Source organism: Astatotilapia calliptera, chromosome 14, assembly GCF_964374335.1.
Source record: "Astatotilapia calliptera chromosome 14, fAstCal68.1, whole genome shotgun sequence".
Classification (NCBI taxonomy): domain Eukaryota; kingdom Metazoa; phylum Chordata; class Actinopteri; order Cichliformes; family Cichlidae; genus Astatotilapia; species Astatotilapia calliptera.
Genome location: NC_137435.1, coordinates 30,129,227 through 30,154,770, shown reverse-complemented (window position 1 = coordinate 30,154,770; position 25,544 = coordinate 30,129,227). Strand labels below are relative to the sequence as shown.

At 41.5% G+C, this 25,544-nt stretch overlaps 1 protein-coding gene across 2 annotated transcripts in view; it reads right to left on the bottom strand.

The window, feature by feature from the left end:
* The window catches only part of ssh2a (slingshot protein phosphatase 2a), a 31,506-nt gene extending 15,778 nt beyond the window's left edge, over positions 1–15,728 (bottom strand). Inside the window, exons 1-2 of one of the 2 annotated variants that reach the window (XM_026192429.2) lie at positions 15,540–15,728; positions 12,974–13,017 (exon numbers count right to left, since the gene is read on the bottom strand). In XM_026192429.2, coding sequence (XP_026048214.2) covers positions 12,974–13,017; positions 15,540–15,602 — 107 coding nt within the window. In that variant the 5' untranslated portion in view covers positions 15,603–15,728. Of the gene's footprint in view, positions 1–630; positions 1,150–12,973; positions 13,018–15,539 lie in introns of those variants that run through there. The other variant, XM_026192428.2, reaches the window with a different exon arrangement.
* Positions 15,729–25,544: the final 9,816 nt, after the last annotated feature.

The following is a 25,544-nucleotide window of genomic DNA, read 5'->3' as shown; positions in this document are numbered from 1 at the left end:
ATGCCCCCTGCCACATAAATCTCTTATTATGGCAATCGGGTGACCCCTTCCTTCCCCCCATTTCTCTCCACTAAGTATACCTAAAGAGGAATCCCTTGCTTGATTCCATGTCCACACCTGGAAACAGGTTGGATGATTCACACAGGCTGAAGAGCACTTATGTCTTAGTAAGGTCAAAAAGGGAGTACTGTGATGAGTAAGACCCTGATACGTCACCAGGAAATGCATTCATCAACCCTGATATTACAAAACCCACATATTGCATCAATTCACTAGAACACCGAGTATTGTGGTAAATGATAAAATTGCTACAAGATGAAATAATGGTGACAATCTGGTGTGTATTTTAAATCTTTATTAGCACACTCGAGTTTCAGACAGTACGCCCACAGTCTACTTCCACGTTGGAGTTGAAGTTGTGCTGGAGAAATTTGAATGGAGACCCTGTTACTTAACGGCAGCTTCACTCTGTGTCGCAGTCCCACCTACTTATTGTTTTTAGTCTCACTCTCTCTCTCACACACACACACACACACACACACACACACACTATGTCGTCTAATTGTTTATTCAATACGAAACAGCCCACTGTCACTACTGTTCACAGCATGCCACTCTTGTGCAACTTACAGCTGGTTGATCTCATTTTTTGACACCACCGCGTCGTCGCTGAAGTAGGGTACCATCTTTGCCCCGCAGCAGGAGCATAAGCTGACCGGCGACGAGCAGTCGGAACCGGCCACCGTGCCGAGGGTCATGCCGTCGAGGGCAGCGCGGAGGGAGCAGAGAGCGGCAGGTGTTTTTAAAGTCCGATGGAGAACTTTTACTCCTCTCCCACAGTCATCGCAAACAGTCTTCCGTGGGAGGATTTTACGGCGCGATTCGACAAAAAGTGAGGAAATATTCCTCTAAATATTTCACACACAAATAAGACGTTTCCAAATCGTAGTTCTGTTACAATAAATAAGGCAGGAAGATTGAAGCTAGCACGCCGTGTTCCTGCCCCCGTCAGCAGCGTATCACTGTCCAGTATTTCCCCAAGAAAGCAAAAGCCATTTTAAAAGAGGATCACCGCAGCGTTTTCTAAAAACATATTCATCCCTGCCACAAGAGGTAATATCCTTTACCATGTACAGTACTGAGGCGTATGACTTGGGTCAAACTCTTGCTGGAGAAGTCATAGCAGGGAGGAGCTGGAGCCACGTGTTTTTGGGAAATATGGGGAAGCCAATGAGGGCAAGAGGGAAGTGGGACTGACGGCACTAGCAGCACCTCTGCATCGACGCTTTTGAAAGTAAACCAGTTCTCTACTCCGCAGGTTTTTGGCTGCTTTGACTGGCTGAAGATACTGCTTCAGTGTTTGGTTAGAAGTTGGGAATTACTTAATGCCGCATCCATAATAGATTAAACACGGAGTGGTGCATTTAATAAGCCTAGTATGTTAAAGTTGCCAGAGTCAAGTGAGGCCCAGCAGCTGATTAGTTGTCCCGGCACAACAGGGTCAATAGAGGATCTATTCATTAACAAGCTAATGTAATAGAGGGAATAAAACTCGCATGGGCTTTTGGTTCTGCAGTCAGCTCACTGTGAAGACTTGTCTCCTCTCCAAACTTCCCTCCCAACACACAAACCATGTGGCTGGGTTACATAAGGAGCAGATAAATGAGAAACAGGCTGAAGTTATCTGGGCTGAGCTGCTGTAGCAGTGAGCCTGTAGTATCTAGGTAAAGTGGAGCCTGCCTTGTCAAGAAAGTCTGGGTGAGCAGTGACTGTTCCCATGAAGCTGGTCTGAGGGTATCAAGTATCAGCTGAGGTACTCCATGCTGTGAGGTGGGCACAGGCTTAAGGTTTATTTTATAGCCTTTTAAAGTTTTATGTTCAGTTGACGCGCCAGCATGCTGGGTCCTATGTAAGCTGCAAACAATCTGAAAAACAAGGTAAAACCACAGCGCACCCCCCTGCTGCTGCAGTCACACCAACGTGTGCCAAGTGCCTTAAATTCTAAACTAAAACATCTGTAGTAAATGACCTCTACCTCTACACAATGGAGAAGAGTCATACTGTGTTTACAGAGGGCTGGATTTTTGTTTTGAGTGTTTCCAAAGTAGTGCAGTTATCGGTAGGAAGTCTGAAAATAGGGCACTATTAAGAATACTGTTACACAATACACCTTTGGCTAAGCAATCACAAACTTTCCAGCCTGTAGTTCTTACATCCTGTTAAAGCAGAAAACACTGACTAACCTGTAACAGTAGCACCTGGAAACTTTGTTGGATGTACTAGTGAATCTTTAAAAAATGAGAATATTTGGGAAAAGGGGGGGGGATTTAATTCAAAAAGGTAAAAGTTCATATATTCTATATTCACTGAACATTAAGTGAAATCTTTGTTTTAAATTTTATGATTATGGCTTATAGATCATGAAAATCTGAAATCCAGTATCTGAAATTAGCCTAATCCAGTTCATTTCAGATTTTGCAGTTAAGTACAAAACTTGTGTAAACATAAAAATAGAAGCTGTTGGTGTACCAGTGTCAGGTACAAAACTGTTGTGCCACTGTTGTTAGATTCACACTGCTGAACTGCATTGACTGTACCATAGTGCGGCACATTATCACTGAGTTGAGAAGACTTTCTGGTAGGGCTGCTCAATTAATCGAATTTTAATCACGATTACGATCTGGGCTTTCAACGATCATTAAAAATGACAGAGCCGATTATTAGCCCCTCCCTCATTTATCCGCGACACCTTAAAGGCCGGTCCGTGAAAATATTGTCGGGCATAAACCGGTCCGTGGCGCAAAAAAGGTTGGAGACTGCTGATTAAGAGGACCCGAGGGAAGCTCGGAAAGCTAAGCAGAAGTTATTTGGAGAGGAGAGTGACTGCTGTTGGTTGAAAAGAGAGGTAAAAAAAAAAAAAAAAAAAAAACATCAGTGTTGTTGCACACTATTTTATATTATTTTCTAAAGTCATTGTTAACCCTTTAAATCCGGTCAGAGCAGCACGCTCCGTTTTGTGTAACTATTTTTAAATCCCTGTAGAACCCGAACCGGAGGAGTTGTACTTACATCTGATGCCATCAGCTTGTCCTCGGTCACGGTTTCGTTCCACATAAAGCTTTGCAAAAATTGCATAAAAAGCGCTTGCAGGAACAAAAACATAATATTCCAGAAACACGCTTTGCCGATCCGATCAGCTGTTCGTAACACTTCCCACAGTGAAACAGACGTCAGCGCGAACTGTCGCATGTCCGCCATTTCCTGGCCGAAACTGGAAGTGACGTCATTTTCGCGGAAATGTAGTTTTTTACTTGTAGGCCTTAAAAGCCTATACTGGTCATGTTTGACTTTTCTGAATAGTTTCTGGGATGCTTAGAACTCAAATTGCACTGCTGGAAATAGTTTATTTTGATGCACCTGCTGTTTTCTTTGCAAATTTGCATCATAGGATTGTTTTTTTTGTTTTTCCTGCAGTATATAAAAATTGGTGTATCTCCAAAATAAAACTATGAAGACACTCAAAATAAATTTCCTGTTGTTGTAAACTATTTTTTGCAACTTTTTTGTATTTAAAGTTTTGAGGGATAAACCTCTTAAATTTCTCCAAGTAGAAATATATGTAAAAAAACAAAACAAAAACGATATAAATTTTTTTGTAGTTTATTGCACTTTTTTGCAATTAATGTAGTTACTATGGACTTAATGCATACATATTATTAAAATATGGGCTATAACAGTTATTTAGCAACTTGAAATGCTCCCACAAATGGCACTACAACATGTAAAAATATAATATAAGCTCTGGCGGACTTGGTTCTATAGTAGGTCTTAAAGGGTTAAATAAATATCGTCAAATAATCGCGATCTCAATTTCAGTGAAAATAATCGTGATTATCATTTTTGCCATAATCGAGCAGCCCTACTTTCTGGGCCTATCAGACCAATGTCTGATCCAGCTATCGGACTGGCACATCCGTTCACAAACTATTAGAATATTTTCAAAGCTCAATTCAAAAGTGTTTATAACTTCGATATATATATTTATTTATATACTCAGTATTTATTTGGGTGCCCTTTACCAAGAATTGCTTCAGCAATGCGCTGTGGCATGGAGGTGATAAGCTTATTACACTGCTGAGGCATTACTGAGACCAAGGTTGGCTTGACAGCAGCCTTCAGATCATCTATATTTTGGGGTAAGGTATTTGTCATCTTCCTTTTGGCATCTTAACTTATAGATACTCTGGGGTTCAGGTCAGGTGAGTTAGCTGGTTAATCAACCACAGTAATAACATGGCTATTTTTGGCACTGTGGGCAGGTGCTAAGTCCTCTTCAAAAAGGAAAATGGCAATTCTCTATCAGATGGGAGTACAAAGTGCTCTAAAATCCCCTGGTAGACACCTATATGGGCTATGAAACAACCATGACGACCCCAAATCATCACAGACTGCAGGTTTGACTTGACACATTTTGAATTGTGTGCTTCTCCAGTCTTCTTCCAAAGCGTAAAACCTTGATTTCCAAATGTAATTCAAAATTTATCTCAAAGAGGACCAACACTTCAGTTATTTTTCTCCTTAGCCCAAGTAAGATGATTCTGCTGTTGTCTCTAGTTTAGGAGTAACTTGATATTAAGAATGTGACAATTGTAGCCCGTTTCCTGACTACGCCTGTGCCTAGAAGCTCTTGATGCAATACTAATACCAGCCTCAGTCCACTCCTTGTGACGCTCTCGTAATTTCTTAAATCCAGTCCAAGTTGTTGACTTGGTTTCCAAAATGTCCCAGATTTTTCTAGGAAGGGCTGGAAAAATAGGTCTGACCCACAGATGTCCAACCTCACAACTTATTTAAATGTTCTGATGCTATGCTATGAAATGACACCTTCAGTGGCAAGATTGGGAATAGAATAGAATAGAATAGAATAGCCTTTATTGTCATTGTACAGAGTACAACGAAATTGGAGTGCCACTCCCTTGGTGCAAGTTTCAATAATAAATATAAATGTAAAATATAAAAAGTACAAAAAAAAACAATCGTAAGTACTCAAACAATAGTATGTACAATATATACAGGATAGCAGCATTAATATAATGACAGTATGAATAGCAGCATAATATAATGACAGTGACGGTATGGAATAGGTTCAATTGTTTTTGTGCTTATTTACTACGGTGATAGCTCTGGGAAAGAAGCTATCCCTGAATCTGTTTGTCCTGGTTTTATGTGACCTGTACCGTCGGCCTGACGGTAATAGTTCAAACAGTTGGTTGCTGGGGTGAGAGTGGTCCTTGATGATATTGCCAGCTCTGCTGAGGTACCGAGAGTTTGCAGTGACCTCCAGGCTGGGCAGAGAGCAGCCAGTGATCTTCTGGGCTGTGTTGATGACCCTCTGCAGTACTTTCCTGTCTGCAGCTGAGCACCCTGCATACCATGTTGTTATGCCGTACGTTAGGATGCTCTCTATGGTGGCTCTGTAAAATGTCACCAGCAGCCTCTCCTCCAGGTTGTTCCTCCTGAGCACTCTCAGAAAGTGGAGACGCTGCTGGGCCTTTTTAACCACCGCTGTAGTATTTGCAGTCCAGGAGAGGTCATCAGATATCTGCACGCCCAGAAACCTCATGGAGTGTACCCTCTCCACACAGCTCCCGTGAATGTAAAGTGGGGCCGGGTCTGCTCTGCCCTTCCTGAAGTCCAAGATAAGTTCTTTAGTTTTCGTGGTGTTCAGTTGGAGGTTGTTAACTGAACACCACTCAGTCAGTCTGTTGACCTCATCTCTGTAGTCCGACTCATCCCCCCTTGAGATGAGTCCAACCACTGTGGTGTCATCCGCGAACTTTATGATGGTGTTTGAGAGATGGGTAGGGGAGCAGTCGGATGTGTAGAGCGTAAACAGGAGGGGACTCAAAACACATCCTTGTGGAGACCCGGTGCTGAGTGTGATGGTGCTGGACCGGTGGGGGCCGAGTCTGACAGACTGTGGTCTATTTGTCAGGAAGTCCTTGATCCAGAGGCAGATGGGGGTGGAGAGTCCCAGGTGAGACAGTTTCTGGACCAGGATCTCCGGGATGATATGATTGAATGCTGAGCTGAAGTCCAGAAAGAGCATTCTCACATAGCTTCCTCGGTGCTCCAGGTGACTCAGCGCAGTGTGGAGCGCTATGGTGATAGCGTCCTCGGTGGAACGATTTGTCCTGTAGGCAAATTGGTGGGGGTCCAGAGTGGGAGGCAGACCGGCCCTGATGTGCTGACAGACCAGTCTCTCAAAGCACTTCATCACTACAGGCGTAAGTGCAACAGGCCTGTAGTCATTTGGGCTGGCCACAGCTGTCTTCTTGGCGATGGGGATGATGGTGGAAGTTTTGAGGCAGGGCGGGACGGTGTTTGATGACAAGGAAAGGTTGAAGATTTTAGTGAAGACTCCGGTCAGTTCGTCAGCACATGCTCTGAGAACCTTTCCATGTATTCCATCAGGACCTGCCGCCTTCCTGGGATTCACTGACCTTAGAACACACCTCACTTGGTGCTCCCTAAGTGTTAGTGTGCCAGTGCTGGGGGCGGGTGGAAGTGGTGTGGCAGCTGAGGGCTTGGTCGTCTCAAAGCGGGCGAAGAAACGGTTTAGATCCTCAGCCAGTGAGGCATCAGTCCTAGATGTTGCCTGGTTATTGCTTCTGTAGTTGGTAATGTGATTGATCCCCTGCCACATTTTTCTGGGGTCGTTGTCAGCAAAGTGATCTTCAATCCTCCTCCTATAGGCAGCCTTAGCTTTCCTGCTACAGCATCGGGAGCTGGGATGTTGTGGCTGATTGGTGTATGTTCTAGGTCCGCGAACAATTTAATGAGCTAGAGTTGCTCTCCTTAAACTGTGTGCCATTTTATTATCCCCTTCTCTGAAATGATTATGACATGTTATTGTCATTGTTTTATGAAGTACTCTTACTTATCTTATAAAAAATCTCCAAAAACAAACGTATAATCGTACTTTTGCAAGTAGCGAATGACTGTTAATAAAGCTGAACTCATGACAGTGAATGTAAACTTATGTCATAATAAGTGAGCTAAAATAAAACTACAACCCTAATTTGCATAGATCCAACGGCAATGCTACAACGCAGGGAAACAGACAACAAACCAGTTGCCAGAGTGTGTACGTGCCGATAACTCTGATTAAATCACATATGAAACAAACACAGCAGCACTCCAGTCCTCAAACTATACTTTGCTTCAACTACGTGTCCCACTGACTGCTCTTGCATCACAGGGCAGGTTGTGTGCTCAAGTGCTCTTGTCATGTGGTTCTGTTTAGTGTCATCAAATTTACCAGCACCCAGTGGAAACCTATTTGTCTCTGGGATGGTAACCTGAGACCATGCTGTGGTGTTTAGTTGAGATGTGAACAAGTTGCACAACTGTTTCCCAGCTACGTCTTCCTTTATCACTTAAAAGGGAATTTCAAGTTGAAAACAAACTGAAGAACATCATGACCTACAATGCCTAAAGTTCAAATGTTTGCTGAAGACTTAGCCCAGTCAGCTGTACAAGCGCTTAGCTTTGGAGAAATGGCTCTAAAGCTCTGAACAGTCATATAAGAAAGACAAATAAGGCTCTATTAGCAAAAGATATTGAACAGTAAACCAAAAGTATACTTTAGATAAGGACAAGCTGAAAATAGGTGTGTAAGTGAAGTTAGCCCAGAACGTATTTCTGCAAATATAACTGCAAAACTGTTATATCTGTATTGTTATATCTTGCATTACTCAGTGACATATGTTATGTATGTTATATATTTAAACTTGTCAGAAAAAGTAAGGGAATGTGTGTTTGGTTGATTGTTTCTTAGTTGTAACAATGCGTCTTGGCAATAAATTTTATACCAGTGGAAAGCTTGTTATTTCCTTTAAATAATGCCACATTTGTAAGAAAATGCATTTGTGGGTTGAGGAGCAGAGTTCAGTGTGTGGGTTAAGTTGATGAAAAACTTGCCAAATCTTCTCAGCCAATGCTAAACAGCTTACTCTGCCATAGACTCTTGTGTGGTGTCATTTATTGAATTGGATGAAGTCTGAATAAACAAGACATATTGCAAATTTAACAATTTATTCAATTATCAAACAGGGGCCTCAATAACATGTGGAAGAGCCATACAGATCCACAACAACCTGGTTCCTCATCTCATGTTGGTTACCAACTTGGGTCACTGCTGTGGGATGTTATAACATTTGTCAACCAGTATTTGTCGCAAGTCAGACAGTGTGGTTGTGTTGGTCACTCTGGCACGAACAGTACACCCAATTGGCAATTGTTGTCATCTTGGATAATAGAGTTCAGTCCGAGACCAGATCAAGTTTTTCATGGGCACAACTCACATACTCAACTCTGCTGCTCAACCTACAAATGCATTTTCTTTACAAATAGGGCACCGATTAAGGGAAAAGAAGCAGACTTTCCAACAGTATAAATGAGCCTGATTTTGCCCGATGTTTCTTCTTGTTAAAAGGGAGCTTTTCCTTCTCACTGTTGCTTAGTGCTTGCTCATAGTGGGTGGTTTGATTGTTGGTGTTCTCGCTCTATTATTGTTTGGTCTTTACCAGACAATATAGACTGCCTTGAGAAGACTGTTGTGATTTGACACTATATAAATAAAACTGAATTGAAATTAAAATCAAATTAAATATGTTGCACACAATGACTGTAACCCTTGGCTCTTCTGTGGAATTAACTGCATGCTGTGTGGACATCACAGATTTTTTTCCACTGAGGTTATGGCTAATCCAGTATGAATTTCTTTCCCGAGAATTAGTTTCTCTTAATGAATAAGTCACAAAATATAGTTTTCAAAAAGAAAACTTACCAGGACCCGAATAGTTTTCCTGTTGTTCCAGTGACTCTAATATTTCCAATTTGCAATTGCATAATTCAGCTAAATTACAAAACTTGCATTGATGAACCATGATTTCCATTTTCTGCATTATAAAATTGTCAGATATTGTGCATGAAATGCTTATTGTCCCACAAGGCAGAACTTCCATGGGCGAAATACTGGAAGTACAAACTGTGCACTGCAGTTTCTTAGTGGCGGTGGGAACACATACGCCCATGTAGTCACTAATCAAGCACTCAATGTTTAAACAGCAGGTGTGCTGTAGAAAGACAGAAGGCAGGTGCAGGGTATAAATGACATATAACAGCTTATAAACTTGTTTCCACATGAGAAGTTGGTGTTTAAAGAGCATGCCGTTGGCTTGGTGTTGATTACTGCACCTCGCCCTTCTCATTCTAAGAGCAGGCCTGATGAACCTGCTCTGCTTGTGTGCACCTGTTTCAGAGTTCTCTATAAATCTACAACATGAACAGGCAACAAAAGAGTTATACAACGCAAGGGATTTCAATGGTCAAGGCAGCATTAATTATAAACAATACAATTTTGGAGAAACCTATTGTGCCACTCCTCCTCCATTAAAGGCCGTGATTATTTTAACATGCATTACCACAGCAAGGCTCTGTAGTACTTATGCCTGTGTGCTAAACTGGCCTTTCTGCGCTCCCGGCCTGTTGCCCAGTAATATAATAGATAATATTTTCAATTACATGTAAATCATTTCCAAATCACTCTATTGTACTTTTATTTACATTTGATGAAGCAGTCTACCCTTTTTTCTTTTTGGAGCTGTACTGCAAACAAACAGCCAACACGGCAATACAATGACCCGTTTTGCACTCAGTAAAAAGGAAATGTTGTACAGCATGGACACAATAGACAGACAAGGTCAGGAGGAGGGCTGCTAAACAACAGGTCCTTTCTTCACACAAGCTTTTCTCATCCTCGGCCTGCTTTCTCACTACAGTAGATACAATACATTGACACAGAGCTAACTAAGGTGGCATTTTTGCTGATACATTGTGGCACTTTGTGAACAGCAAACCAAATAGGCAGGAGAAGGAGAAGTGATTGCGGGTATGCCTTTGTGGTTTAAAGGAACGAATCCAGCTTGTGCACCTTAGCATTTTGTGGGACAGCTACAAGATTAGACAAGATTAATGAAGCAGGAAACATCCAAGTTAATATCCCTATCCCATATCAATCTCTGTGCTGAACAGTACACAACACTGTAATGGATAATGTTGTAGAACAGGGTTAAAGTGAACAAATATTAAACCATTAAATGCAGGGATCTTTAAAAACTAATTTGACCAAACACTGAGTTACTCACATATCCCTGCAAATGATCTCTTTTGTGCAGCAGCCACAGTAAAACACATTTACCAACATTTATTCGAGCACTAACAGATTTACTTAGAGGAAAGAAAAAAAAAAAGAGGAAAAAAAGCCAAATGATGGCTTTGGGTAGGAAAATAAAGACAGTTTTTCTAACACTGTCCTTGACAGTCAGTGTCAGTCCTGAGGCAACAGTGTGTGGCAGAGATTCATTATTACACTGCAGCAGTTATCCTTCATTGGTGTGGTGCAATGGGCAGAGATAGCTGTTTGCATCTGTCTGTGTGAAAAAGATGTTGACTGAGAGAGAAAGAGAATATGAGAGTGAGAGATACAGTGTGGGAGTCGGTATACAGCGAAAAGGAGAAGACAAAAACTCTGGAGAAGCACAAGAAAACGATGATGGAGAGAAAAATATTACTGCAGTACAAAAGGCCAAAGCCTTCCTCAGTTTGAACGGCTCCAGTGCAATGTTACTGGCCCATGCGGCTGTGTGAAGGCATACGTAGGTTGGGGAGTGCACAGTTAATTGGACCTCTGCTCTTGGTTAATACACGTTGGGCGTCCCTTAGCAAGGTCCTTGGCTGCACCCGCATAAATGTGTGTGTGCACGCTCATCAATGCCTATGACTTCACCTCTGCTTTGAGGTATTACCTAACAAATAATCGGGACCACATGTCCTCGCGGTCACTATCGGGGTGTGTTTACTGTAGGAATGATGTCACCGTTTTTCAGCTTTCAAATATATCTGACAACCCCCCCACCCCCTTTTTTTGCATGTTCCACATTTGGATGAATTCCACTCTGTTCCAAGTTCGCATTATACATGCCAAACGCCAAATATTTTTTAATTTTTTTTTATATTTTTTTATATTGGGCCTGACAAAGTGTTTGTCTATGAGCAAGTTGCGGTGCAATCCAGATGTAGTGCGGCACGTACACAACTATGTTCAAAGGGTTTTAAATAAACATTCATCTAGTCAGAGTTAGCATCTGAATAAATGTCACTCCACCAGAATGAACCAAGATGGTAAATGATGGATGCAGTTTGGGGTTCAGTATGCCCAAGGACACTTGGACACATGGACTGTAGGAGCCAGGGATCGTTCCACCAACGCTCCGACTGGCAGACCACCTGAGCTCTACCAACTGAGCTCAGTCTCCCGTCCTAGTAATAAATAGGCCCGACTGTGCTTAGCATCCTTAGATTAACTTGAATGAAATCATAGTGATTCTGGGCCATGGTCAAAGTGCAAAAATAAAGAAAGAGAAAATAGAGAAGTGGAGAAGCTCAGGCTCACTGGACTGCTTCTTAGCACTGCTATTCAAAGATGAGGAAACACTAACACGGACTGGCAGGCAGGCAGTGTTTTGTTGTTTTCTTTTTTCCTCCTGTGACACGACTCCTGCAGAAATCTGTCATTATCTGGCATTTCTGTCATGCCTCCAAACAGGACAATCAGACCAGCCCTTTAATCTGCACTGACTGAACTGTCTGTCTCAGGCTGAGCTCAACACAGCTGGACTATATATGTGGAGTTTAGCTGCACTGCATCTTTACCTGCTGAATTACACAGTAGCTACAGCAGTGACAAGAGGCAACGTAAAAATATGAGTTACACCTGATAAAAGCTTGACACAGAAAGTTAAACGACAAAGACATGCTACTTAGATTGCACTTCAAAGTTTAGATTAGTCTACAAAAGCCCTTTACAAAGTCCATTAAAGACGGAAAGGCTGCACATGCTTTGATGTTCCACTTCCTCTTTAATGACTGTGCACTAGTGTCTCAGAATGTAACGCAGGGAGAACATTTGAAGTGAGTGCGGTATCTTTGCGTAGCCTTTCCCACAATGGAGAGAAAATGTCTGTGTTGAATGGCAGCTAGTAGCAAGCCAGACACAAACATAACAAAGTGCAAGCTTTCAGGCTCTCCTCGCTAAAGAGAATTTCATTTCAATTGTGAACAGGGCCTTGGCCCAGGTTGCAGGATAATGACAGAGCCACCCGAGTCATGGAAACAAAAAAACAATAACAGCTGTGACGTCCTCGTCTTTTATGAAGACACAGATGCACACGTCAAAAGCAAATCAGCTAGACCACAACCCTCGGGCAGAAAGCCTCAAATTAACCGCAGCCTGCAATATGACAGGGACGGCCAAATATTGATATAAAGTTCTCACAAAGCCGCCATTTGTTTACGCCAAACAGAAAGGAACTATTTTTGCCATATCAAAACGCTCTGTGTTACACAATGTAAATATATAAGTAACTTCCAAATTTAGAATGAACGACTTGTTGTCTTAGCAGCTTACTGTTCGCTGTTTAAAGCAGAGGAAATTTGGCACTACAATGCAGGGACCGTGTGCGAGGAACATTTAGGAATAAACAGGAACACATTTTCATCCGATTCCAATTGATACATTTCCTTTGATTATGCTGTGACTAGAAAGATACGGCAACTTTTTCTAATGCTCTTACACATGGGAATTCTGGTCTTTGAATAGTGTTGCCTTAAAATAATGACAACAACAACAAAAACAATAATAATAATAATGTGACAGCTATATTAATGTCTTATAAACTGACAACATAAAATGTGCTTAAGCACTTAGAGGTAAAATTGAATAATACTGATGTACAGTCTCCCCCTAGTGGTCTGAGATGCAGTTTGCGTGGATCCTGCTAATGGCAGCATTTGAAAGTAAAGGGTTGTTTAAGGAAACAAGAAACATAAGACAGAGGGGTGGTCTCACCTCCTGAGATGGAAGCGACGGTCATCCTCGCCACTGCCCGACTCCTGCAGAGGCAAACAATATTGTTAAAGAAAGCAGAATATTTATTTAACTCTTTCATCACCTTTTTCTGACAAGAGATGCTTGTATTTCAGGAAGAACAAAGATTATTTCACAACCAATGGGAGTGCGTCACATTTTATTAACTGTACATTATAGGAGCACTACAGTGGGTGGCAGTGAGGGCTTCCATGTAAAGCTCTTCATCTATGACTTCACGCACAAGACAGGGCCACTACTTCAAGTGAGGCTCAGAGCAGAGACCAGGGATAAAGGCCGAAACACACTGAGTGACCATGCCCCCGATACTCCCCACACCCTCGGGTGCTCTCTTCCCAAAACGCATGCAGTCATCCTCCCCCACCACTGGAACCAGCACAGTTTGCCACACGCACATGCACGTGTTTTTAATCCCAGCCTTTTTTCAGTAATCCCTCACAAACTGAGGGAACTTTCTCTTTGGCATCAATCTGTCAATCCTGGGCCACTACCCAGGCCAATACAGACATGCAGTGTGCACAGACACGCCCAGACCGAACGATAATAAGATGTTACTTCAAGATTGATAATGGAAGATGGTGACAGGCGGGTAAGAGAAGGAAGAGCAGGCGGCTGCAGGCCAGAGCATTGTCATTTTCTTCTTGGTGTCCACAACCACAGATGCGATTAAGCCTAAAGAAGCATCTGGCTGAATGGTGCTCTCTACATCAACAGCTTATCGGCCTGCCTCCAAGGCAAAAATATTGTTTCTTGGGTGAAAAAGGAGTGCACAGATGCATACTGCACGTACACACACACCTCTGACACAATGGCTTGCTCAGCAGATTTCAAAGGCAAATGTGAAACCAGGGCTCCCACCGCAAAGCAAGCCCACATATTCCTGATTAGTGTAGACGCTGCGTATTTGTGTTTAAAACAACATAAGGTAAGAAGGAGGCTACGTGCGGATCTCTGTGGTTATCGTTCCTTTGCATGGATGTGTAGGGAGTGGTTGCATAGCCAATGAGAATTGGGAATTCATAGTGCTGCTAGGCAGATTACTGTGTACTGCCACAGTGGGGAGGCTATTCCCTGCTGGGATGTGTGGAAGTAATGCTTTCTGTATTACCACAGGGTCAATCTTAAACCTTTATTTGATCCTGTGTGGATCAGACGTTTAGAGGGCAAGCATACAGGGAAATATTCTAACTATTATGGTGCGGTGGCATCCAAGCTGCAAGCCTCATGGCTGCTGAGTTCCTTCATAGGAGTTTTATTGCCAGTTCTCTCCCCATACAATGCTGCCCCTTTTCTCAGGTTTCTGCCCTCTCAGCAGCACACATCTCACAAGAGTCCTCACAAGGCTACTTCCCATCAGAAGCAGGTCTCATGACAAGCAGCTGGTAGCCTCAGCCTGCGACTCTTTTGCTGCCTGGTCATAAATTCACTAACAGCAATAAGTCGTGTGAACCATCTGTTTGGTTCAGCAAAGGCTGGACTTTATTAGGGCGTCCAAACTCTGCCAAGCAGCATCCCATGCAAATGTTAGTAACCATTAATAATAAGCCTAAAGATGCTTTTAAATCATTTTGTCTTGATGACAAATTTCCCCACCAGCATCAGCACCGGGATGTTTACTGACCATATATTTACTCCTGATCTATTCAAAAGAATTTGCACAGCTGTCCATGTGATTCTCCACCAGGCTGCACATTTTCTTCAATCGCATGTAAACTCTGCAACGCATTGTGATAATCAGAAGTCCTTGTCGGTATTTGTCTTCTTTTCTTTCTCAGAAAACAGCCTACCAGAGCAGTCAACATCTGTCCTCACAAACAGTACTTTGCACAAGGCATAGGTCTTATCTACTGCAGCCACGCCGTCACCCTGCACTCAAGCGCTTGAAGCCAGACGCTGGAAACCTCAGGCTTGTCAGAGGGGATAAGAGGACTGCCTTCCTGCCGGCTCTGACATGCCTGCCACACTAACCCGCTTCCCGGCCCCTTACTGTCTGTCACTCTACTAACCAGTGATCCGTTGAAGCTGTCTTGTTCTCCGGACTGCAATCCTATCCTACGTTTTACACCACAGAATACACAAACATAATGATGACTTTTACAAACACTTCAAACTGATTAAAAAAAACATCTGTCTGTTTGTCTGTCTATCTATGTATGTATGTTGTGTTTTTGTAGTTCAGTTGATCTGAGACGACTTTGGGTTCTCCGGGAGGAAGTGAGTTAGCAAACATAAGCTCTACCTGCTAGCTTTGTTCCTGCTAGTTTCAAAGAAAGAAAGAAAAAAAACAACTTTTCACATTTAATATGAAGCTGGGATAGTGGCCTGTGTTTGGCTAAATAGCTTAAAACTCAAACCTCCATCTCTTCATCTCAAAGTAAGAGCTTCCTTTAGGCTTACAGTATGGGGCTAGCGGCTAGTAAAGTTAGCCACCCATGTAGGTTGAGTACAAACTGGGCTAACGGTAGGCTCACCGTGTCACACCAGCCGAAAGTGAGGCAAAACGTCAAACCAGTTTACAGATACTCACAGACACGCAGGGGCTGGAGGTAGTGCTCGGTGTCGGAGACCGCTGGACAGTAACCAGTGCCATCCCGACTGCAGCTGCTCAGACCTCGGTCACCTCGGAGAGTGAAACGACGGGATACCGGACATTATTTTGGGCAGACACTACAGTGCACCGTGCTCCCGAGGTTATTTCAACGGAGGTTGCTTAGTTGCACCGCTTGTGTCAAGTCGCAAACAATAATGAAAGTTTTGTAACATTTAGTTTTTCAAACGAAAAGTTGTATCCAGAAACTTATAGCAACTGAGGAAAAACAAACACAGCATTTGGCTATTTACTGGAGAGCCGACAGCTGAGGGTGCACTCCTAAGACGTCGAATTACTAATGTGATATTTTTTTGATAAGAGTATTTTTAGATACCAATTAATTCGCCCCTCTTCAAAGAGTCTAATTTTGTCTACTTTTATTTTGACAGGAGATTTCTAAATTTCCTACAGAGGCATGCCCAACATCTGTGCACTTTACACGTCAGCATCCCTCGCCGGTGCTATGCGCATGCGTCCTGTTAAACAGCTGTCAAACGGGCTACTGGCTGGTTGATAAATACACTTCAATTTATCCTAAGGTCACTAAAAAACGATAATTTACACTGAATTTAAAAAAAAAAGTATAAATATGGTCAAGTTTAATATATTCACCTAAAATACAAATACTCTTACCTAATCAGTAGAGTTTAGTATCTAGTAAGGCATTGTATTGTCACATATTTAATCGTCTGTGCTCATCTGCTCCTATGGGTTCTGCTCCAGAGGACCTGACCTTACTCTCCGTGCTTACACAATTTTTCTCCTGTCACACTACATACCTCCTGCGAGAGAGAGTGCAAAACCGAGGGAGGCACATTTATGAAGGATGATGGTGAAAGGAGGGTGAGCTCAGAAAGACAGGTTACAGAAGGAGCACAGATGTGTGAGAAATTAAAACTAACATAAAGTGTCAGAAGATAACAGCTTCAGTGCTTCTTGGAATTGTTGTTACACATTTCTGAATTTCAGCAGAAGGATACCTGGGAACACAAATTTAGACAACCCATTCGGATTTTACTCACTAGCAGTGGATGTGCAGGCGTGGAGCAGGTGTTGGTATTAGACAGGGGGAGGCCTGGGTGGATGGGTAGCTGTGTGGGTGTGAAGCTGAGGTCTCTGTGAGGACAGGAGGCTCATTCGGATTCACTTCATTGCATTATTTGGGTCATCGCTTCCTCTACTTCACCCTCGTCTCATACTCCCCTCCTCTGTCCTTTCTCCTCCTTTCTTTTCCCCAATCATCCAATTATATTGACTTCAGAAGCACAGGAGAAAGAGACAAAAAAGGCCTTAAAATAACCAAGAAGCTTGGGGGGAAATGTGGTTGATGAGCAGAAAAGGAAATTAGTTAAAATGCTAAGAGGATGAAAGAAAATGGAAAGTGAATATAAAAAGCAGAGAAAACATAATTGAAATGATTGCAAATAAAGAAGTGACAAAGTGACTGATGACTTCTGCTTCTCACATCCCCCCATCTTCATAGTCAGCCCTGCAGTGTTGGGTGTAGCCCATTAGGCTTTACACATATTGTGTGTGTGTGTGTGTGTGTGTGTGTGTGTGTGTGTGTGTGTGTGTGTGTGTGTGTGTGTGTGTGTGTGTGTGTGTGAGAGAGAGAGAGAGACAGAGAGAGCAGCTGTGCATATAAATCTACCTCTATTTGTTTTCAGTTTTATGGCAATATCCTAGTTCAGTGTATTTGTTTGTGTGCACATGTGTCATTTGCCCTGAGAACAAATTCCCTGCAACCACAATTATGACAGCAAGGTAACTGAGAAAGCTGAAGACAGAATCACAGAAGGCAAAAGATGAGGAAACACGGGGGAAAAAACCCTTAAAACAGACCCTTCAGAGACAGGTTACACAACAGGCAAAGATGTTGAGAAAGTGAGTGTGCAGCAGCAAACAAGATTAGGATTAGAGGAGAGGATGATTCTACTTCAGGGACTTAGTGTAAAGATAAAGACAATGGGACTGAAGACACTCCTCCTTGTAATTAGGGTGCTGATCTCCAAGAGAGATTGGATGACAGATCAGTGTGTGTGTGTGTGTGTGTGTGTGTGTGTGTGTGTGTGTGTGTGTGTGTGTGTGTGTGTGTGTGTGTGTGTGTGTGTGTGTTTGTGCACAATAGGTTATGTGTGTGTGGTAGATTGTATGGATACTAAAGGGACAAAATGATGACACAATATAGATGATTTCTGCGTTCAATGTGAATTTTTACGTTATTACAAGTTTATGTTCTGTCTCATTCATTTAGATTTAAAAACACGTTTTTAAGTTGAGTTGATTACATGTACGTTTCCATGTCATTTTGTTACACAATTACAATGTTAAATGTTACATTTATTGGAATCTAGTCAAATGAAACTTACTTGATTAGTGTACATTCAGTTTTAACCAAGTATCTAAGTATCTAAGACCCCCAAGAATCTTTTTTCTTTCAATCTTTTGTTTCTTCTTTTTTGAGTGTGCATTGTATAGCTACACATTTTCTTCCACCATAAAGCCCCACACCCTCCTCTAGTGCAAGAGAGCCCATCTATCGCACCTCCATCCCTAATCCCAGTTCCTTTAAAAAAACAAACAACTAATGTCATGATACTTTTAAACCAACAGGGGGGGATATGACCCTATTAAAAACAGCGGACATACATAGTTGATCAAGAATTGCTCTTATAAAATAAAATTAAAACCTTTTTAATTTATTATTTATGTATTAATTTATTACAATGACAATTTTTAAATTAGAATTAAATTAGAGTGTGTATATATATATACATATATACATACATGTATATGCAAGACCTATTAGCAAGAGCAGGAGTCATAATGCATTCTTAAAAGTCAGATGAAAAAAATCTTTAATCATAAGCAACAGCATTTTATTAAAAACATTTAATGAACCTGGTCTTTGGGCTTTTGACATTTTGATGGAGCTTAGAGATCTTTTAGAGTCTGCCAATGCATCATTAAAGGAGGCCCAGACTGCTCACTTTGCAAACATAAGCTCCTTTTCAGAAAGAAATCCAAAGATTTTATGTGATGGTATTAATAATAATAAAACAACTCGCCCTTTCTCTCTGCCATGTCTAATAAGTTGTTTTTTGGGTTTTTTTGTTTTTGTTTTTTTTGATAAGATAATGACTTGGCGCATGTGACATTCCAGTAGACCTCCATCTCACCTCCATCTCTTATTGTTCTGGATTACTTTCAACTGATCAGCTTTCAAGATTTTAGAGTGATGATCACTAGAACAAAGCAATCCTTCAGCCATCTGGATGTAATACCAGTCTTTATTACTACAGTTCTTGCCAGCTATTAGCCCTGCACTGTTAATTCTTCACTGTCTACGGACATGTCCATATATCAAAGTTGCTTTTTTTCGACACATCTGGATAGAGTTGTGTGCTTAGAACTTGCTGCTGCATTTAAATATATATAAATACTTTAAAACTCAGTCTGTGTTTTGAAAAAGACAATCCACAGAAACTGCTCTTATGATGGTTTCTTATGGGGGATCTTTCTGATAGCCTGTACTGAAACCTAGCTGGCCCTACTGGGTGGTGTTCCACAAGACTCTGTTTTGAGGCCCCTTTTGTTGCTTTCTAATGTATACTTACACCTCTATCTGATGTATTAGATAGGGGACATCCTAGGCTTTCCATTGATATCTCAAGTGTTTTAGCTCCAGAGAAGAAGAAAATCACAAAAAAGGTTCAATGGCAAGATTCTTTTTCCTCGGTTCTCTGGAGGATATCCAACTTATATGACATTGTTCTTTCAAATAATGTGATTTAATTTATCAAGGACTGATCATTACCTCAGATGATGACAAATAAATTAGTGCCTCTCTCTTTCAGCCACAATGTATTTTTGTTGCAAAGCACGTTGCTATCTTTGTCTTGAAAGGTGCCATATAAATGAAACATTTATTTACATTATACATCTCTCCAGTTTTGTTTTGTTTTTTCTGCCTTTTAAAGCCACCTATAGACATACCTACTTACACAGGTGTTTAGTTAGCACCAGGTCTGCTTTTATTCAATGCACTTTCATGAATTTCCCCTCCTCTTTTTGGTAATTTGTCAAATTTGTATGTTTTTTTCTTCTTAACTTTTTTTAAAATTACTTTTAATTCCAGTGTTCCTTTATTTCCACTTTTCTCTGCTGTGGATTTTTGTGACAAACATGGTCCCTTTGTTGGATATATAAATAAATATTATTTCTTCAGCACATATAACAGTGGATAATAATTTTGAGAGTCTAAACTTTTTGATGGGGCTCTCTTTAGGAAACGTTCTTTTGTGAGAGAAAACATGTTACTACCACTCATTCCCAAGAAATGCATCTTGGTTATTTTTGTGCAATTATCCTGACACAATGACAAACATCTCTCTGACTCCCCTCCCACACTGGTACGTAGGAAACCAGTGCCAAACAATAGCTGCTCTTACCCCAGTCACATACTGACAAGTATTCATTCACCGTTCCAAATCACTGAATTTAGGTGTTCCAGTCTCTTCCATGGTCACGGGTCCAGCATGGTACTGTGATAGGAGCTACCTGTGCAACAAGTCCAGTTATAAAAAATCCTAACTACTAAATATTCCACAGTCAGTTGTGAGAGGAAGTGATTGGGATCAACAGCAACTCATCCACAAAGTGGGAGTCCACGGAAAATCACAGAGCGAGATCAGCAGATGCTGAGGCGCATGTTAGCCTTCTTGTTCATCATTGGTGTCTGACCTCACAAATATGCTTCTGGAAGAATGGAAAAAATCCCATAAACACATTCCCTATGTTAAGAATGTCTCTTAAGTTTATATCTGTGTAAAGCCAGACAAGCAAATACCTTTGGCAATATTTATTTATTTATTGCCAAGATATAATAATGTGGATATACAACCCATCGTTCATGCCAAGAAACAAGTGGATCATGTGTCTCTAGAACAAATGCATCATTCGGGTATGTTCTGACCTCTTCTGTGCCATCAGCAATTGCACCGTGGGTATGATGGCTTACACCAACTTGCCTGTCAAAAAGTTCACACAAACTTTAGTGATTGTTAACTCTCCTGCTTATGCTGCTGCTCATGACTCTAAAGCTTCCTGTGAGTCTGCAGTGTCATTAGTTTTTTTTTCTACACTCTCTGTCAGTCAAACCTTGAAGCAGCAGGTAAGCCTTCTGGGGTGAAACTCACCAAGACCTCAATTAGCCATGGTCGCATGAAGTGGGTGTTTTGAACCACACTTCTGAGCAGTGCTCTGAAACATCTGCATTTTGTAAGCTCAAAGCGTCAGTATCAAGCCTGCAATCCCTTACCAACCTTCCAGTGATTTCCTAGTGTTTGTTGCAGTCCTCATGTGTTGATTTCCTTGTGTATGATAGGACAGTTTCAAGTTCTTTGGACTCTGATCCTATGGATTTCTTCCATATACTTCTCCATGCAGAATAGCAGTGCAGGAGGAACACCTGATGTCCGTTGTAATACATGTAATGCATGCTAAAAATTTGAGTTTTCTTGTATAAGCTGGACAACTTTTATTTATATAGAGTCAATTCCCTGCTGCAGCCACCTCAGAGGCACTCAACATTAGGTAAAATGTTTTCCCATTCTGTTTAAGGCTATTTTGCATAATGGATGCATTTCAGAGAGTCTATTAAGCATCGCTTCCCCTGCTCGGTCTCTGTCTCCCTCATCTCCTAATCTATAATGAGAAGACAACAGATCAAGGACCTCTCGGTGTATCTTGGCAACAATTATATGAACTAAGCACACAGGAAAAGTGAGAAATGGAGAAAAGAGAGACAGATAGAGAAAGTGTGTCAGAGAGAGAGAGAGAGAGAGAAAGTGAAAGAGGACCCACTGTGTGGAGATAAGATGGTATTCTCCATTCGTGCAAAATGAGTTCATTAGAGGAGGGAGAGACGGTCATTGCAGGGAATCAAGGTGTCTGTGTGATAAAGGGTGGGAGCGACAGATTGGAGGGAAAAAAAGAGTTTCATTTCCTGTTCTTCAGAGGCACCGACGGTATCGGAGAATCAGCGGAGAGGCTGCGTAAAAGAAGAAAAAACCGGAGAGACAGGGAGAGGACCGACCGAGTGTGTTAGAGAGGTAAATGCCAGGATTATTTGTCAGGGAAAAGAAGAGTCACCCTCTGAAAAAAAGATGACTGAGGGGAGAGTTGAAAGATATGTCAAATTCAGCTACTCTGTAAGAAGTGGAAAGCCACTGCGACTAAGCGTTAGGTTGCAAATCAAATCCTGTGAGGGAGTTCTCAAAGTGACAGCAGCCCAGACACAGAGCACTGGCCCAGGCTCGCTCGGCCCAAATTCATATAAGAAAGAGAAAAACAGGAAGATACGAGTGCTGGGAAAGAGATGAAATGAGCTGGAGGTCTTGATAGACACCTGATAGTGAGGGAGGCTGGCAGACAGGCAGCTCAGCAGATGCTGAGATGACAGGTACAGCGGGGTATGCTGGCTGTGCTGCGCTGTTTAATATAGATCTGCAGCGATAAGGTGAGACAAAGAACACAGGATGTGTCCATCAGCCGGGGCGGAGGGAGCTCAGAGGAAATTGCCACAATAAAGTGCACACCATCGCACATACAGGAGGAAAGCCTGGCGCGCAGCTTTTAGCATGTGGACCCACTACCAGGGAGGTGCAATTTTTTTTATTTTCTTTTTAAGTCAATTTTAAAGTTCATTTCAAGCTTGTCAGATGGAGCAGCTGATGTATGGAAAATGAGAAAAACTGCTTACCAAAATAATTTAAAAAAATTTATTTTCCATAGTATCAATACCAACGCTGATGCTGGTATCGGATCAATACTAGCTTCATAGGATCGATCGATTGTTTCCATCCTCTAAGTTCAGTATGAAGTCCACTGAACTGTGTTGAAGAAATTATTCTTTAGGAAGGAAAAAGCAACATCAAACACGAACATTTACATCCCAGCTCTGAAAAATAACACTTTCAAAATACATGAAATGGTGTTTTGTTACATTTAGCAACAGGAATTGAAGTTCTTGTAGAGCACATATGCACATTAGCTTTAATTTGTATTCGCCAAAAGAACAAAAGAATAATGGTAAAGTGCAAACTTGACCAGGGCAGAAAAAAACACATTTGTTGCGAACACAACTTTGGCTCTTTGCAAGCACCTGGGCAGACAGGATGCTAATGCTAAGCTAACAAGCGCCCAGAGTGAATGCCGACCCCAGCCCGACAGCCAGACCGTGAACTTCAACATGTAACAAATGGAGTCAGGCTGCAGCCTCCATTTCTACTTGTTCATGTTTCTAAGGTAGGAACTGTAACCTCCGGTTCATGTTGTTAAACAGTAATTTTGAGACAATGTGTTCCAAGTCATTTTATGGAGAAATGCAAAATTAATGGAAAGAGCAGCGTCATGAATTACTTTTTTCTGGGAGTAATTCAGTAATTTAGTGCATTACCTTTAAGAAAAGTGTTCTGTGTAATAACCACCCCGGCACTGATCACAACAAAGAGGGGAAATACCTCCACAAACATTTGACCGCACATTAATATGCAAAAATGTCTTTGATATGCTGCTGTGGTGGCCAATGAGGACCCAATGAAAACTGATAATTGATCATTGGAAGTGAGAATCAGAATCACTAAATTCTTATCAGTCCATATCCGTTCAGTTTACAAATTAATGATCATTCATCTGATAAATCAGGAGACTCCGCTCCCTCCTATACAAGCTGCATTTATACTTTAAAAGCATTGGTATTGGCCTTGTATTTTACTTGAAGTTTACCAAAATTTTCAGAATCAAACAGAACTATTATACATTTATAGAACTGCTCATCTGATGCATATTCACAGCTCAGATGGGTGAGCTTCAGATCAACATCTCAGCATTGCAGGAATCATACGCACGCGTGTCTCCTCATATTCTATTGTTCATGTCAGTGTGTGTCTCTCTGTGAACACAAGACTGTTAGCTAATGCTGCTGATAGCAGATTTCAGTTACAGGATTAATCAGTGATGACAAGAAACTATTACCTTCTGTGTAATTGTACACACAGATGCACACAGTTTGATAGACAAACTCGGAATATCCTGACAGGTTGGGACAGCCCACGGCAACAGATGACTTGCAGAGGGCTTTGATGCTTATACCTTTAAGACTACATATCATTTTTCACAAAATATTACTACACTGTATCTGAGCTGTTACCCGAACAGACTGTCATCAGAGAGCGACACACAGAGGAATCTCATAAGATAATCAAATCTTTTATTTTTCTCAGCCTAGAGCACTTACATGTATTTTAGCACAGATACCCAAACTCTTCCAAGGAGTGGAGCCCCCTGCAAAGTCACCCCAATTATACACCAACAAAGACTGAAAAGTATGACTTTCTTGGAAGGCTTACCAGGAGAAGATATATCTGATATTCCCGTCTTGGTGTGGTTCCTGCATCATCTTAAAACACAAAACTCTCTTGTAGTACAAATGGTCAGAAGTTCAACTGTTTTCTTTATTAAGTTATACAATATAATAAATATATTATCAAGTTGGGTTTGCTGTTAACCCAATTTAATTTACTCATGATCGTTAATAGCATTAGCTGGCTTCTAGGCTAGTGCTAACTGAATGCTCAGACAACATCATTGGTCAGTTGCAAAGCTGATCTTGTGTTGGTGTTGTTTCTATATCAACATTGTTATAATGATATAGAAACAACACCAACACAGGGATATCAGGAGAAAGGCTTTTGTCTCTAAAAAGAAAGTGGCAGCATGGCCTAGGTTTTGAACAAACCACAAGATTTCTGGAACAATGTCCTCCTCTGTGGGTTCTCTGGGCTTATTTTTAAATTTGTGGTTGTTATTTGGTTTAATGTTAATTGGTCCAAGTGTTTCTTTTAGTTCCTGTGAGATTTCCAGCCTTGGACACAATTTCTTTGTGAAGTTACTCCCTTTGCTCTCCCTCCTGTGTCAAGTTGCTATTTTTATGTTAGATATTTCTATTTTAGTTGCCTCTGTTATACTTAGATGAGCATGTGCCGCTTGTGCTTTGTCTATCATTTTGTTCCCCGTCTCCTTACCTTGATTAAGTTCAGATGTGTTTTGTGGTCCTGGTGTTTCCAGTTTCTCAGATTGCCTCGTGTGGTATATCTACAGCCTTAGTCTTCCTTCAGTCTTTGTCAGAGTGTCTGTTAATATCTTCTTCTGTTGTGTTATGCTTCTGCCGATAAGTCTGATTTCTTTAGTTTGATTTATGTTCTGGAGTTTGAATTGTTTTTTTGAGCATGAGTTCTTAACCTTATCTGTTCGCCCTTGACTGTCCCCTGGGTGACAGGACAAAAGTGGTGGTGGTATCTGGCACATACAGTGCTCAGCATAAATGAGTACACCCCAGTTATAGTCTTAGGAGAAAAGCCACACCTAAAACTACAAAATTCGAATTAACAGGCATTTAACCACAGGTGAGTCTCATGATTCATTGATGTGACTGAAGTGATGAGACAAAGATCACTGTTTTTGGAACTAATGGTTTTAAAACTGTATGGCATCATAAAGGTGAGGATTTTAAAGGGTATTTTAAAGCATGGTGCCTACAGTGAAACATGGTGGTGGCAGTGTCCTTATGTGGGGTTGCATGAGTGCTGCTGGCATTGGGAAGCTGCATTTCATCGATGGTATCATGAACTCAACAATGTGCTGCTCTATTCTGCAGAAGAAGATGCTGCCATCACTCTGTGCACTTGGTCATTGTGCACTTTTCCAACACGACAATGATCCAAAACACACATCTAAAGCTACTGTTGCATTTCTGAGGAAGAACAGGGTGAAGGTGATTGAATGGCCAAGTATGTCTCCTGATCTGACCTGTGGAGAATTCTGAAGCGAAAAATTGAGCATCACTCGCCATCCAGCGAGTGATGCTGGAAGAATGGAAAA